The 16,343-nt window shown below is 55.7% G+C and overlaps 1 protein-coding gene across 6 annotated transcripts; it reads right to left on the bottom strand.

The window, feature by feature from the left end:
• Positions 1-3,487: 3,487 nt before the first annotated feature.
• Positions 3,488-13,289, bottom strand: SH2B1 (SH2B adaptor protein 1). 6 transcript variants are annotated; one of them, XM_079783081.1, is made up of 10 exons: positions 13,105-13,289; positions 10,212-11,242; positions 9,636-9,737; positions 9,301-9,392; positions 9,023-9,198; positions 5,712-5,915; positions 5,315-5,526; positions 4,952-5,179; positions 4,457-4,556; positions 4,136-4,276 (listed from the first exon to the last, which is right to left on the bottom strand). In XM_079783081.1, coding segments are annotated over exons 2-10 (2,058 nt in total). In that variant the 5' UTR covers positions 11,154-11,242; positions 13,105-13,289; the 3' UTR covers positions 4,136-4,274. The 6 variants fall into 6 exon arrangements, with proteins under 6 accessions (XP_079639209.1, XP_079639210.1, XP_079639205.1 ...); XM_079783082.1 differs by lacking the exon at positions 13,105-13,289 and adding an exon at positions 11,599-13,094; XM_079783079.1 differs by lacking the exon at positions 13,105-13,289 and having other exon boundaries at positions 4,093-4,276; positions 5,008-5,179.
• Positions 13,290-16,343: the final 3,054 nt, after the last annotated feature.

Below are 16,343 nucleotides of genomic sequence, written 5' to 3'. Positions count from 1 at the left end.
ACCCCAGGGAGGGGTTGCTGCAGCCATCAACAAGGGATTTAGTGTCCAGGCCTGGTAAGCAAAGCCAGGACTGCCTGTCTCTCCCCTAAACTCCCCCCTCCATCGCTCTAACCAAGCCTCTGGGAACATAGCCTTCAGGCCCCCCCCATCCCTAACAGTGAATCCCCTCCCAAGAAAATGGGATACCCAGGCAGCAAGGTAACCCAAGAGGCTAGAGAATGTGCTGATGGCAGAGGGGGAGGGATAAATGTTTCTGGATGGGGGTGGGGGTCACCCCAAGTCATGGAATAAGGGTTACTTTGTCCCACACTGCTCTCTTCAACCCGAGGGGTTTACCTGGCAGACCCCAGACAGCTTGTGTCTGCAGCCACCTGGCCCTGAAGTATCTGTCCTCACAGGGAGGGAGGCAGCTCTGGGCTCAGGCTCGGGGCCACCCCGCGAAGAGGCCTGAGAGAAGCGCATCCAGGCAGCAGGAGAGGGGCCTGGGGAAGCTGGGTAAATAAAGCAGAGGCTCCGGACCGAAGGCGTGGGGAGGGCAGATTGAGGGGGACAGGTCTAGGGGAAATAAGGACAGAACAGAGCTGGGGGTGGCAGAGACAGAGCTGCCAGGGTCAGAGGGAAGTCTGAGGAGCAGGGGGAAAGGGACAGCAGGGGGCTGGCATGTGGCAGCCAGGTGGGTGGGGGCCCGGGGCTCGGTGCAAAGCCACAAGCTGTTGCTGAGCGGCTGGCCTTGGCGTCAGCTTCCTCAGAGAAGCAGCTGCTCTGAGCCCCCGACCCCCACCCGGCTCTGGAGGAGCAGGAGGGCAGCCTGGGTGTGAGTGGGGAAAGGGCGGAGAGGCTTCATGGTGCAAGGTCAGGGAGGGGAAGCAGCCTCATGACCCTGACCTCAAGGCCTTCCCTGCTTTAGGCCTCAGTTTCCTGGAACAGTGAGGACTATAGACTACTGCTGGGTTCTGGCTGCTTCCCTCTCTGGTGCTCAGGCCCTGACAATGGGGGTGGGGGTCACAATGGCATAGGAGGCAGTGAGGCCAAGGAAAGGGAAGCCCCACTTTCGGGGAGTGGGTAGGCCAGCAGGAGTGGGTTAGGTCCCCCACACTCATCCCTTCCTCCCCCCGCTCCAGGGTGAGTTAAGGACATGGTGCCACCCCCCCCTTCATGGTCCCAACAAACTCCCCCTCAAGGCAGAATCCTGCTGTGACCAGGGGGAGGGGGCTCAAACAAGGGGCTGTGAGTGTTCATCGACAGGCACCTCCACCTGGCCCACCACCCCCCACCTTCTTAGGCCAGCCAGGCTCAGCATCTGCCAAGCCTTTGGCGCTGGCTGGCTTCTCCCCACCACTACCTGGAGGAGTGACAGGAGCACTGTCTTAAAGGAGCAGGAATGCCCAAACATGGAGAAGGGGGAGAAGACTGGACCGAAAACAGCTTCAAAGGACTTGAGAGCTGAGGAAAGGAGGCAGGCTTTACAGGATGCTGCTGCCAACAGGGCCCTTTAAGGTTAGTCATTTCTACCTCCCTCCACTTCCCAGAGGGGGAGACTGAAGCCAGAGAGGGAAAGCCACCAGCCAAGAGCCGCAAAAGGATCATCATCAGGGTGTGAACAGGGATGGAGGAAGGCTGAGCAATGAGGCGCTCGCTCTCTTGGATTCCTCCCACTGGGGGTCTCCAAGCGAGTTGGTTCTCCCTTCCTGTCTCGGATGCTTAGAATGGGGGAGGTCTAATTCTGAAGGATATGGAGATAGAGCCTGGCCAATCCCTGACCAGTTCCGAACTCAAGTTGAACCATCCAGAAAGGCTTACAGGGAAATCATCTCTTAGGTTCCTCCAGATGAGACATGCAAATATTGGAGTAGAGGAGGGGTCCATGTACCCTCCTCACCCATCTTCAGAAGACAAGCCCAGAGGGCTGCCAGAGTTTCGGGGAGGGGCGCCTCGCAGCACCAGCTGCTGCTAGATTAGGAGGGGATCCGGCCCCACAATGCCTACACTGGGGCGCCATAGTCTTTCCTCACCATCTCACTTTTAGAATACATAGCACCTAGATCCCCGAACCATCCTCACCTTAACAAGGCCAATTCCATCCCCAGTCTCCTAAGGCCAAGGTTTGGGGGAGTCCCAGGGCTTAGATAGAACTGGGAGCGCCAGCAGGCTTCCCCCGGCTAGCCCAAAGCCCGGTGGCCTGAGCCCAGCTGTCTCCTGTCCATCTCCCAACAGGACAGGCCCAGAATAGCAAGGTCATAAGCATGGGTAGGGCCAGGAGGTGGGGGCAGAGGCTGAGGGGCGTGAAAGGAAAAGGGAGAGGCAGAATGATAAGAGGCAGTGCTGGATGGAGGTGGGGAGGGGAGAGGGCCAAGCAAAACAGGTGGGAGTCTGCCATGGCTGGTGTGCTCAGTGGTTAGAGTATTGGTCCTCTCATGGAAAGGTCTTGGGTTCGATTCTCCATCAAGGGCATGTACCTGGGATGCAGGTTCAATTCCCAGCCCCAGTTGGGGCACGTGGGAGAGGCAACCAGTCAATGTTTCTCTCACATCAATGTTTCTCTCTCCCGCTCCCTTCCACTCTCTAAAAATCAATGTGGGGTGAGGATTAACAACAAAAAAAGGTGAGCCTTCAGAATCTGGCCCCTCCTTGTTGGCACCCACCACCCGCCGCGCTGGGCAGCCCAGGGGTGCCTTCCACTGGAGGGCACAGCGCAGCCCCGAGAGCAGAGCCTGGGCTAGAGGACTTGGATGGGAGTGGGAGGGACTCAGGGAGGGCGGGAGATGTTGCAAACTCAATACAGGGCAGGCTCGTCATGTGAGTGGTCTGCGGGGATGGAGATGAGGAAGGTGGACCAACCGCATGAGGCTGGATCATCTGATTTTCAAGAAAAGCCAATAATCTGAACTTTTATGTGGAAATTCAATGGAAACATTATCCAGGTCAAGCGAGCAATGTCAGTAGCTCCCACCTATTTTGTAGATGAGGATACTGAGGGCTGGAGTGGAGTCTGATGGAATGCGAACAGCAAATGAGAGGCAAAGCCAATGCTCTTTGCCATCTATCCTCCCCCTCCCAGCCTGGCTCCGAGAAGGGGGAGCGTCAGCCGGACCTTGGGCCCCTCGGCAGCCAGACTGAGTGTGAAATCTCTCCCAACACAGCCCCACGGCCTCTCTGCCAGCGTTCTCCCTAAGGCAGGAACCTTACTGAAGAATTCGGGGCAGGAGGGGTCCTTGGAGATCGTTGATCCTGCTGTTCACTGTCCTGTCCCATTAAGAGAACTTGCCCAGAGACCCCGAGAAGCGCTATTTGGCTCTGTACTTACCGCTCAACACACAGGACAATCCCGAGAAGCAATGGACAGAAAGTGCAGGACTAGGGAGAAACAGGGACTTCATCTGACCAGCCCTCTGGCCGCTCAGCTCTGGGGCTCACAACACGAGTGGGCTACCTTCCTGACCCCCTGTCCCAGCCCCCACGGCAAACACTGGCCACAGTCACCACAATGAACTGAGATAAACCCTTTTATTTATTTATGCTTCTCCATTTTGTTTAAAACAACAACAACAACCACCTTAATATTAACTGACAGCCCTTCCCCCTCACCCCTCCTTGGGCTGGGGGGTAGATAATGGGGAAATGGCCCCCAGGGGCGGGGCTGACCATAGAGCCCCTTGGAGAGGTAAAGGAGCCCAAATTCCCTCCCCAGGGGACCGGGCACCTGTAGTGTATGAACTGGGGAGTTAACGGGACTCTTGAACGAACCTCTTCTTGTACCAGCATATATGCCCTTGGCCATCAAGGGTAAGGAAGCATATGGGGAGGGGATTCCTACCGCTCCTCTAGGTGCCTGCTCAGCCCCCGTCTCAGGAACTGAGGGCTGAGGAGCAAGAGAGTGGAGAAAGGGTGGGGGTAGGGTGTCACACAAAGGAGTACTGGTTATTAATGGCTCTGGGGTGGCCCCCTTCTTCTCCATCGCCCCCTAGTGGTAACTGCTGGAGCTGCACCATTGGTGTGGCTTCAGGGACCCCACCAGATCCAGGGCCTCCCTGGACCTCCATGCCTGGTGTCATGGCCGCTTCCAATTCAACCATGGGGACCAGCTCAACCACGGGGACCAGCTCTTCCTGGATCCCTCCACTGCCCACTTTCTCTTTCTCTTGCCTCTCTTTGGCTGCTGTGGCTGTTGCTGCTGCCACTTCTGACATCCCCGACGCCTCTTCTGCCCCAGGATGTGGGGGATCTGTCCACGAGGGGGGTTCAGGGGGTGGGGGTGGGTCGTGGGAGGTGTTCGGTTCTGGATAGGAATGGTAAGAAGACAGACTAATTGTGGAGGGAGGCAAGCTCTTGCAGCAGCCTCCCCTTCACTATCCCCCCCAGGAGCCATGTGCTATCTCCCCACATCCCATCTTCTGAGCAACCCCCCCATCCATGAAAGATGGATCATGGGCGGAGGTGAGAGGAGGACCACACTTACACACAGTCACTCGCTCCGAAGGGCATGAGGGTGGAGGAGGCATCGGGGTAGCATCGATCTCCCTCGCACACCCCTGCATGGCTCCCGGCCTGCTCTCGGCCTGGGGGGGAGGGGCAACGTGGGGACAGATGGGACGTGGGGGTGGGGAAAAGGGAGAGATCAGACAGGGACATCAAACATTAGGGAAGAGGGAAGGGGATCGAACAGAGCATTCCCCAAAAGGGCAGGCCCAAGGCAAGGTGATGAGGAAGGGCAAAGACACGGGCGGTGTATCTAGGAGACAGACAAATGGAACAGAGGAGTCTGATGGAATGGGAATGCGCCAGCCCACTCTCCACGTCCTCCCGGCTCCAGCAGGAGCCCTCTGCCTGCCTGCCTCCTCGGCATACTTTTTTCCCTCTGAAACCCCAACACACAGACCCCTTCTCTCCCTGTTCTCCCCAACAAAGCCTCTCCTCTTCACAGGCCCCCACCCCACCTTGCTGGCACACACACCTCCTCACTTCTTGGGTGCACGGGCACCTCCTCCCCTGCAGACCTGCTCTGCTCACCCTGCTGCCGCTGGGAGGACACAACATAGCTGCCAAGGACAACATCACTGGGGCCTCCAGACTCCAGAGGGATGGGGTGCACCCGGAAATGCTTGAGCATATCAAAAATGGACTGGAACCACAGGTGCTGGACCCGGCACTGACCCTCCTCATTCAGCGACAGACGCAGGTGCTGAGGGCAGGATAAGCAAGGTGAGGCAGGAGCCCAAGCCCCTGCCAATTACGGAACACATCTCCCCGATGGCAACGTTCCCCGCTCCACCCGCCAGCTCCCTGCGGAGGACAGGCCTTTTCCTCGGTCACTCACCTTGGCCTTGCCCTGGAAGTTGAAAGTGAGGACGTATTCGCCCCGCCTCGTCTCACTCTGACGTACCAGGAAAACACCATGGGAGTCGGTGCCTCCGGCCAGTACTAACTGGGCAGCCTTGAGTCGAGAGAGCATCCCGTGGAACCAAGGATACCCTGAGAGGGGCTGCTCCCCCTCACCTCCCTCTGACTCCCCCTGGAACAGGAATGACCCTTCAGGAAGGAGAGAGGGAGGGAAACCTGGGTGTCAAGGAAGCCTCCCCCATCCTGGGGGAAAAGCCTTGCTTCCCCTTCCTGGGTCACTTCCCTCCCCCTGGTCAGCTCCCTCAGGGTCCCAGGACAAGTTTCAGGAGGTGGGCCACCATGCCTGCACACAGACACACTCACACCTCTGGTACCTGTGGCTGTTTCTGGAGTGTCCAGGGGTGGGTAGGGGGCTGAGAGGGGATGAACTGTCCCAGCCGGGGGTTCCTCTTCAATGGGGATGCGGGGTGGCAACTCTGGGGGAAGCAGTTCCATTGAGTCAAAATGGGAGGCAGCAATGGAGGCGGAACTGGGGGAGATGGATGCTGAAGGGCGGTCTGAAAGGCCCCCATATGCCCCTGGAAAAAAACAGGAAGGCAAAGTTGAGAACTGGAGAAGCTACTTTTTTTTTTTTTTAACATATTTTTATTGATTTCAGAGAGGAAGGGAGAGACAGATAGAAACATCCTATTTAATAAAAGACTAATATGCAAATTGTCCCTTCGACTGGGAGTTTGACCAGGGGATGGGGCCAGCCAACTGCCTGGGGCCCCTCCCCTCCCACCTGGCTGATCAGGGCGGGCCAGCCAGACCCCACCTGTGCATGAATTTGTGCACTGGGCCTCAAGTCAAGGATGAGAGAGAATCATTGATCAGCTTCCTCCTGCACACCCGCTACTGGGGATCGAGCTAGCAACCCGGGCATGTGCCCTTGCCCGGAATCAAACTTGGGACCCTTCAGTCCGCAGGGTCTGAACACTCTATCCATTGAGCCAAACCAGCTAGGACGAGAGAAGCTACTCTTTGACAGGTGTGGTCTGCCTGGGCCACCTCCCACTAGTCCTCCCTGGACTGGCAGGGTCAGCTGGCTGAAATGTTGGATCCTTCTCCAGGCAGGGATCCTGATATTTTCCCACCAATGGCTAACTTAGGTTGCATACACTGCTCAGGGGTTACAGTTACTGAAAGGAGGTCCTAGAAGCCAAAAGTGCCTCTACCTTTTCTGTTGTTGTTGTTAATCCTCACTGAGGATATCTTTCCATGGATTTTTATTATTATTTTTTAATCTTCACCCTAGAATATTTTTTCCATTAATTTCTAGAGAGAGTGGAAGGGAGGGAGGGAGATGGGAAGGAGAGAAGAGCGGGGAGGAAGGGAGAGAGAAAGAGAGAGAGAGAGAAACATCGACATGAGAGAGACATTGATCGGTTGCCTCCAGCATGTGCCCCCACCGGGGCTAAGGAACCTGCAACCGAGGTACATGCCCTGGACCAGGAATCAAACCCGAGACCCTTCGGTCCCAGGCCAACACTCTAACCACTGAGCCAAACAGGCGAGGGCTCCATTGATTTTTAGAAAGTGGAAGGGAAGGAGGAAAGGGGAGAAAGAAACATCAATGTGAGAGACACATCAATTGGCTGCCTCCTGCACGTGCCCGGACCGGGACAGAGGACCAAACCTGCAATTCAGGTATGTGTCCTTAACTGGAAATCGAAACCCTAACCCACTGGTGTGAGGGCTGATGCTCTAACCACTAAGTCACACTGGCCATGGAGCCTCTATCTTTTGAATTGCCAGTAGAAATGGAGACAAATATTTTTGCATTAAAAAAAGGTCCCACGCCCTAGCTGGTTTGGCTAAGTAGATAAGAGTGTCAGCTTGCAGACTGAAGGATCTCGGTTCGATTCCAGTCAAGGGCACGTACCTTGGTTGCAGGCTCAATCCCTGGCCCTGGTCAGGGCGTGTGTGGGAGGCTACCAATTGATATATCTCTCTCACATCGATGTTTCCCTCTCTGTCTCTTCCCTTCCCTTCCACTCTCTCTAAAATCAATGGAAAAATATCCTCAGGTGAGAATTAACAAAACAAACAAACAAAAAAGTTTTTTAAAGGGGGTCTCAACTTGACCGGCCAGTGTTGCTCAGTGGTTGAGCATTGACCCATGAACCAGGAGGTCATGGATAGATTCCCATCAGGGCACATGTCCAGTTGCAGGCTCCAGCCCTAGTAGGGGGCATACAAGAGATGGCCGATCAATGATTCTCTCTCATCATTCATGTTTCTCTCTCTCCTTCTCCCTTCCTCTCTCTGAAATCAATAAAAACATTTTTTTTTAAATGGGGGTCCTGCCCAGGCCCTGGCAAAATAAAAGAGGGGGGGTGGGTCCTTTTTTTTGGTCAATAGGTCAAAGCCTCCAACTCTCAGAGGCATCAAAGATCCTCCTTCTATGCCGTAGCCAATTTGGCTCAGTGGATAGAGTGTTGGCCTGTGGACCAAAGGGTCCCAGGTTCGATTCCCGTCAGGGGCCCATGCCTGGGTTGCGGGCTCGGTCCAACATGCAGGAGGCAGACAATCAATGATTCCCTGTCATCATTGATGTTTCTGTCTCTATTTCTCTCTCTCTCAAATCAATGAAAAAATGTTTTTTAAAAAAATCCTCCTTCTAGCCCTGATTCTCTTCCTCCTCTGAGCTCCCAAGGCACTTTCTTCTTGCTCGTGCTGCTCAGAGAACACTAAGCATAAACTCTCCATTTTAAAGTCCTGCTTTTTAGATGTCTTGTCTGCTCAGCTATATTGTGAGCCCATGGAGGGCAAGGAGCTAATTTCAGGCATGTCTGCATCCCCCATCTTGCCCAAGCCTGGCACAGAGCCAGGTAGGTACTAGGGCATTCCCGAATGTCTGCTGAGTGGCAGGCGGGAATGTTGTACACAGTCACCGCTCAGATGAGTATGTGTGCAGGGTAGAGCGCAGAAGCTCAGGCATCAAGCTGGCATAGCCCATCTTTGCTAGTGACTCTCAGGTGACATTGGGAAAGCCATTTCTCCTCCTTGGTGTTAGCTGCCTGAGAACAGAGGGGATTAGAACTGATGGCTTGTAAGGTCTGTTCTAGCTTTAAGAGTCTATCATTCGTTTTACTCACCGAACACAGCCTATAGTTAGGCTAGGCACTGTGACACTGAAACTCAGAATGGCAGGTCATGAGGAAAGGGTGTAGTGGAGTCTAGAAAGGTGAGCTGGGGTCAGGTAAATTTACAGTCTCTGTGCTTATGTGTGTGGGTGAGGGTATGCACGTGCTTAGTCAGGCTAAGAAATACCGTCAAAAGAAGACTGGTATCATTGACACATGCACAGAAACACAGAGGAAGAGCAAAACAAAGATGTGTACAAAGTGTTCTGGAAGCCGGGAGACGAGAACTGTATCTGCAGCCAGAGTGGTGGTCTGCACAAGGCTTACGGGAGAGGTGACAAGGCTGGGCAGGGAAGGCAGGCGAGGGGTTTCCTTGGAGCTTGTGTGAGTGGTGATGCTGATGGTCCTAGATGGCAAACTGTGGCTTAGCATGTTCTGGGACAAAAGACAAATATTTGGTGGGTGGGGGTGGGCAGCTGAGGGGCAGGAAGGGGGTGACCAAAAGCAGGGGGTCTTTCCTGGCAGTCTGAGGCTCACAGCTCCGAGGTCCACCTTACCCTGTGACAGGCGGTCGTTGCTCTCGCTGGGTCCCAGCAGCAGATCCTGGCTGGGCAGACTCTCTGAGTGCTGCAGGCAGGGCAGCTCCAGGCTGTCTGTGTTCTCTCTTGTAAGAAACGAGGTCCCAGGGGCCAGCGGGAGGGTCATGGGGTGGGGACTGGTAGCAGGGCAGGGCCTGCAGACAGGGAAATGGTGCTGGCAGGAATGTCACCAGGGGAGAGGCCAGGCTGCTCCCACCCCAGCCCGGGTTTCCTCAGTGCACAGTGAGGTTCCTCACCCCGGGCTCAGGCATTCTTGGATGTCAGACACCCAGGCCTTCACATGTAGAACATCAGCTGTCTCCAGGATATACTCGGAGGAGCCTTCCACCTATGGGACAAGAGGAGGTCCATCGGCACTGCCAGTTCCTAAGGCCTTAAGGCACCCCTACTGAGAACAAAAACATCCGGCCTCTCTCCCCTGCTCCCAGCAAAGCTGTAGCTTCAGGGACCTACGCTCAAGGAACCTGACGTGCATGCACCTCCTTCCACCAATGCCCCTTGCTCTTATGTACTGAACGCTTTCTCCCCGACAGGAGTGTTCCAAGGGGGCAGGGGGGCTCACGGCTCCCACCTTAACCACAAACGTGTTCTCTCGGTCAGGCATCTCCAGGGCTGTGGTCGCCCGCACATCCGTGATGGTAGAGCAGGGGATGCTGAGCCGCGGCCGAGATGCCTAGGTTGGAAGAGAACAAGATCCAGACCTTTGGTGGTAAAGACCGTCTTTCCCTTCCCCCCAGATTCATCTTCCCTTCTACACCCTAAGGGGATTAGACAAAAAGGAGTAACACTACTCTTTCAGTCCTGCTCACAGCTACTAGCTCAGAGTCAGGAGCTAGCTTTGAAAACCAAAGGCTGGCAGGTCTGGCTCAGTGGTTGAGCATCAACCTGTGAACCAGGGTCACGGTTGGATTCTGGGTCAGGGCACATGCCTCGTTTGTGGGCTTGATCCCCAGTAGGGGGCATGCAGGAGGCAGCTGATCCATGATTCTCTCTCATCATCGATGTTTCTACCTCTCTCTCCCTCTCTGAAATCAATTAAAATATAAAAGACAAACAAACAAACAAAAAACAAAGTAAGCCAAGCTATGTATGTGGACTATTACCACTTTGGCAGCTCACCCAGTCACCCCCCTTCTTTGGGTCTCACCTTGGGTGGTACAAAGAACTCCAGGCGACTTCCTCCTCCTCCTTCTCCTTCACTTCGAAGCAGTAAGCGACACTTCTGCCACTGAGGTTGCCCTCCTCCCCCTGAGGCAGGCCCAGCTGCCCCTCCTCCCCGGCCCACTCCAGCTGGGTCAGGGGCTGCCTCTTCAGCCCCCATGAAACTCAGCAGCTCTTCCCTCTGCACCATCCCTGCTCCATCCTTCAAGGTCCCTCCTCCCCGACTGAGTCTCAGCCTCTCAAAACGGTGAGTCCATCTGTCCCCCGGGGATGTTCCATCACTAACCAGGCCCCTGCCAATGGTCCCAGCCCCACCAGAGGAGTTGGAGTTGCTGTTGCCACCTAACACTGGGGGGCCTGACGAGGTCTCCAGGGGCCCAGCGGGGGAGGGAGGGTCAACGGTGCCCCGCCACTGCAGGATGCCCCGGACTGAACCTCGGACGGAGCGGCCCACTGAACGGAGGGAGAAGCGTTTCTTTAGCTTCGGCTTCGAGGAGGAGGTTGTAGAAGAGGAAGAGACCGAGGAAGGGAGGGGGCCGGCCAGGTCCTCAGATGATCGAGAAGGGCCCAGCACAGCCAGAGGCCCGCCCACCCTGCAGCTCTCAAGGGACAGGTCATGTGGTGGGCTCTCCACACCAGGACTCAGAGGAGCCAGGATGGGTGGTGAGAGGGAACCAGAGGCCCGGGCCACCTCAGCTTCAAAATGCTGCAGGAAGAGCTCAGCAAAACGGCGGGAGAAGGCAGCCTCGGCCCCGGGCCCTGCATATTGGGGGTGGGAGGCCAGGTACAGGCGGAAACGGCGGGCAAAATCCAGGGCAGCGGCCCGGGCATGGGACTCACAGAACTCCCGCCAACTAGGGGGAGGGGGTGGTGGCAAGGGAGGAGGAGAGGGGAAGGCCCCGTCCTCCAGGGAAGGGGCACCATTCATGATGGTCCCCAGGAGGTGGAGAGGGGGAGCCTGTGGGGAGGGGCGGCAAAGAGGGAAGCGGCCAGAAGACACGGGGTGAGCGGCAGCAGCTGCAGAAGAAAGAGAGGCACATACACCGAGTCACTGCTGAGGTGGGACTGGGGGCAGAGTCCCACCCGAGCCAGACTCCCCACTCCGGTCTAGACTCATCAGAGAGCAATGGGGAAGAACATCAACTGCTTCCCGACCCTTTCCAAGACCCTCGCACCCCACAAGCCCCAGGCAACCAGCTCCCCAACGTCTAGCTGCACCCACCCTGCTGCCTTCCCAACCCGCTTTCCCAGGCTTTGGTTCCGGGAGTGATAAAGGGCTGTGGAGCACCTTCCTCTACAACGTCATCTCCCTTCTCCTTCTCTACCACAGACCCTTCGATGTTCATCACGGGCTTCGCAAGTGCCGTTCTTACCTTTCCCTGTGGGAGATTTTAATCACCTCTATCACAGATGAGGAGACTGAAGCTCACAAGTTTCAGGGACTCGCTGGACCAACCTCAGTCATAGCCGCTCACTGCCCCAGTTCTCAGAGGAGCTAGGCCTACAGAGCTCAGAGACCCTGCCTCACGTATCCCGAGGTCCAGCTCTTAGGGAGGCTGCTCATTGAGGAGGACGGATGGATGATGGATTGAAACAGCAATTGTCTTGAAAGCTGCCCCCGGGGCCCAGCACCCAAGCCCTGTGTGAAGAAGGCTTGGAATGGTCACAGCCCACTTCTTTGCTGCTCCTTCAGTCTGGAGCTCAGCGGCAGCAGCACCAGGTGAGGAAAGGCTACGAGGCTGGGTCAGGGCAAGTCTTTGCTGGCCACCAACGAAATAAAACAGGGAGCGGGGGCCCTCGGACTTCTCCCCTCCCTCTTCTCTCACTGGGGAGGGTGCCCTAAAGGCTGGCTAGTCTGCTGGTTAAGGCCATGGGTTATGGAGTCAGACTTGGGATGAAATCCAGTCGGACACCTATTAGCCGTGTGATCTTGAACAAATTATATGTCCTCTCTGAGCTTCAGTTTTTGTATCTATCGGGAGAATTAAGTGGAACACATCAGTGCTTGGCACAAAGTAAGCACAAAATGAATGACTACCATTATTGCTATCTTTATGGGCTCCAATCTTCTAAAAGAGAAATTAAGAGAAGGAAGAGATTTCCCGAGGTCTTACAACTAGCAAATGGCAGAGCTGGACATGGAATTTAGTGCTCCTCCCCCATATTACACTGGACAATGACTGGCACCAGGACTGGGGTGAAGGCAGCTTAGGAAAGTCTCCCCAAAACCTCAGACTCCTATTCAGACCCACAGTCAGCACCCCCTCCCCTCCCTCCTTGGCCTAGGCCCTACACACTCCGATGGCTCCAAGCACAGGGACCATCCCGAACCAACGCGAAGCCAGGAGATGCCAGAGTCACGGAGCACAGGGGACCCGCGCCAAGAGGTGCGGACACAGAAGAGAAACCGATCTCCAGGCAGAGGCCACCGCCGCTCACAGGCCCACCCCACCCGCCGCGCCACAGGCTGACCCAGCGCCCTCAGGCCCGCTGACCCTGCGGCTCCTGAGCTGGTGACTCAGTTTCTCTTCTGTCAAACAGGACTCAGACCCATCTGCCCGGTGCACCTGCCTCTTGGCTCAGTTCTGATATTCCCCGAAGGGCGGGTGGTGGCGGGTGCAGGCTCCGCTCCTGGCTCGGACCTCCGGGCCCGCTGCAGCCCACCGACCCGACCCGACTCCCCGGACCCCCTCTACCCACCCATGCCCTGGGGCCGCAGTCTCCTGGGGGCCACCCCGCCTCCTGCACTCTCCGCGCCGAGCGCCCCCCTGCCTCGGGGGCCCCCACGCCCGCTCCCACCCAGGGCTTCTCGGAGGCGCCAGCCGGGTCGCGGAGAGGAAAGGAGGACTTGGAGAGGGGGGTTCCGGTTCCGGTCCCACCTGCATCTCGGTCCCCGCGGTTAGCTCCGGCGGCGGCGGCGGCTCCCGCTCCCTGCCCCTCCCCCCACCCCGCGACGGCCTCCCAGCCCGGCTCTGCGCAGGCTCCGGGACCCCCTTCCCGTCACCGGAGGAAGCGACCATAGAGAAGAGCGGGGAGGGAAGGGCACCTTCACGCTCACTTCCGCCCTCCTCCCACTCCCTCCGCCCTGGCGGCGGGGCAGGTGCGCGCCCGGGGGCCGCGGGGGCCCGGCGGCCGCGGGGCGGGGGGCGGCCCGCAGAGGGGTTCGGGACCGCGGAGAGCAGTCAGCCCCGGGGAAGCCATCTAGCGGGTGGAGTCGCGAGGCCTGCTGCAGGCTCGAGTGGGCGCCGGCCGGCAGCCGGCGAGCTGAGCGGCCTTTCCAAGGCCCGCGCGGCAGCCGCCCCCGAGGAACCGGCCCCGGGGAGATGGGGGTGACCTTGGTCAGGCCCCGCGAGGAGGCGGAGCCTGAACTTGCGACCTCGGCTTCTCTGAGGAAACGGACTAGAGCTTGGACGAGGCTCCGTCTCCGGGTTGGGAAATAAAGGCAGGGATGGGGGAGAGAACCAGAAATAATGTCGGTTTGGGGCGTGTTTGGGGCCTTCAGGAGGCAGGTGGACGCACAGGCTGGAGCTCAGGAGAGCCATCACGGCCAGATACAGAAATTGAGAATCATTAAGGTGTAGAGAGGATAGTTTAAATGGAGCACAAAGAGACCTCTCTCAGTCCAGGTTCTCTTTGACCAACCCCAGCTTGCCTAAGCAATAAGGGAACCTATTTGATCAAGCAATCGGAAATCCCAGAGTAGGCTCAGCTTCTTGAGGACTACCCAATAAAGAGGCCGAAAGATACCAGGAACCTGTGGTTCGCCTTCTCGAGGCTCTTGGGCTTTCCCACGCAGTTGGCTTCGCTCTAGGCAGGCTCTCCTCTCGGCGGCAAAATGGCTTTCCATAGCGCCAAACGTTAAGTCCTAATAGCTTAGCAACTCCAGTAGGAGCATGCCTCTTTTCTGAGATCTGCAATATTTCCAGAACTGACTTTAGCTTATTGGTTTGGATTCAGTGCTCATCCTGGAATACAGAGGCAATTGACCCGAGAGTTTGGCGATGGGTAAATGCCTTAACTCACACGAGAATGTGCAAGGCTGAGGCTGCCTGATGCAGTTGGAAAAGTTCATTGTGGCCTAGCCAGCCTTGGTCCCCCCAGCCTCTGCTCTAACCAAACATCAGCTGACAGATAGCTTCTGTTAATGTTTCCATCTTTGTCCACCCATCTCCCCAGATCAGAGAAATATCAATGAAAACGATTTTAGTTCTGTGGTCATCTTCCTCCCTGGTACCTGGACACACACTTTCTCTGTAGTTGGCTCGTCATTGTCTAGGACCCGGTCTGATAGTGGAGGAATACAAGGAAAGCAAGGGGCTGGTGATGAGGTTAAACTTGGAAATGTGTCTAAGCTGTCCAATAAAACTTTCTGCAATGAGTGAAATGTCCTATATTGGCACTGTCCAATGTGGTAACCATTAGCTACATGTGGCCATTGAGCCCTTGGAATGTAGCTAGTGTGACTGAGTGTTCTAGGCCGTGGGAATGGCACCAGGTGTCTGTCCAGTGGGGTCAGACCAAACCTGGGTTCAGCAACCTTGGCACTTGGGTTCTGGCTAGGAAAGAATTCAGAGCGAAGATAACATTTATTTGGTAAAGATGTGAGTGTAGAAGTAATTACTAGAAGAAATGGGCTGAGGAAATAAGCTATGAAGGTAAAGGGAGGGCCCTTGGAGCTTGGGAGTGAGGAGGCTAATGGGGCGGAGCGGGGAGGCAGGGCTAGCAGCGCAGGGGCCTCTTCCTGAGGGTCGGAGGGTGGAGATGTTAGGGGAGGTCCCAGGAGGAGATCTCAGTAGGATCTTCAGCAGCTTTCCAGCTGTGTCCTTCCAGGGTTGTGGTTTCCGCTGATGGATTGGCCAGCACATCAGCCTGGCTGGTTTTGCTTATCTGGGCCTGGAGCTGAAATATAACTCAGGCATAGATATTACCTCTAGAGAGCAAAGGTTAGAGGGTCCAAACCTCATGACGAGAGATATGCGAGGGGAGGAAAAGTCATCGTGGGAGCAGGGTCCCACCCTTTAATTGTCTATTGTTGGGCACCTGGGGCTTTCCACCCTGGTGACCTGCCCCTGGCCCCTTGCCCTTGCCCTGCTCATGCCTGTTTAACTGCTGGTCACAAAGAACATGTGGCTTGTGACTACTGTATTAGCACAGGAGGAGTCTGTGGCCAACCAAGTGGAGCTAGCTCTTCAGCAGAGATGGACCGATGGTCTGAACTGCACACGATCAGACATGATAGTGGTTGAAACCACAGATATGAATGACATTGTCCAAGTAATATATGTAGAAAGAGGAGGGCCAGAGCCTAATTCCGGGGAACGAGACAAAGAAAGAGGAGTAAAAAATACGCAGAGATGATGTCTTGGAACAGGTTTCCCAGAAGCAGACCCTGAGATGAGGATTTGTGTGCAGATGATTTATTTAAAAAGTGCTACGAGAAGAAACCAGTAAGGGAGTGGGGAAAGCAGGAGAGGAAACCAAGCAAGCAGGTAATCTCAGGCAGCTTCACCACAAGGGAGCTTTGGATGTCAAGTTATGCCTCAGATTTGTCAGGAAATGAGGGAAGTGGGCCTTACATATACCAACACCCCTTAGCTGTTGACCAAGGGTTGCCCCTGGGAGATGTCAATTCCAAGGCAAAGCCTCCAACATTCCTCAAACAAAAAAAGAAAAGAAAAACCACCTGGAAGTTCTGTTAGAAACCACACACCAAAGACCAGGGGGTGCAGGGGATGTGGGAGTATAGAGTGTATATGGGGGGGGGGGGGAGATGGGCAAAAACAAATGATAAACAGAGATCCATAATACTGCTGTTGTCTTCTATAATGACTACCATTGCTGAGTGACCTTGGTGAGAATAATTTTAGGGAAGTGGTGGAAGCAGAAGCCAAATGGTAGAGGATTGAAGAACAAATGGAAGGTGAATAAGTGGAAGGAGGGATGTGGAGAACTGTCTCAGTGTGACCAAAAAGGGGAGGAAAGATACGGTGGGTTGTAGTTTGAAAGGGAAGAAGAGATTTGCCTGTTTATATCCCAAGGAAGACCTAATTATGTCCAAGTCTAAGGAGAAAGGAGCCAGTAGAAAGGATGGTAATGAGTTTTGGGGAAGGTGGGAAGG

Source organism: Cnephaeus nilssonii (genome assembly GCF_951640355.1).
Source record: "Cnephaeus nilssonii genome assembly, chromosome: 2".
NCBI lineage: Eukaryota > Metazoa > Chordata > Mammalia > Chiroptera > Vespertilionidae > Cnephaeus > Cnephaeus nilssonii.
The sequence above is the reverse complement of the archived record's forward strand: the minus strand, read 5'-3'. Positions and strand labels throughout refer to the sequence as shown.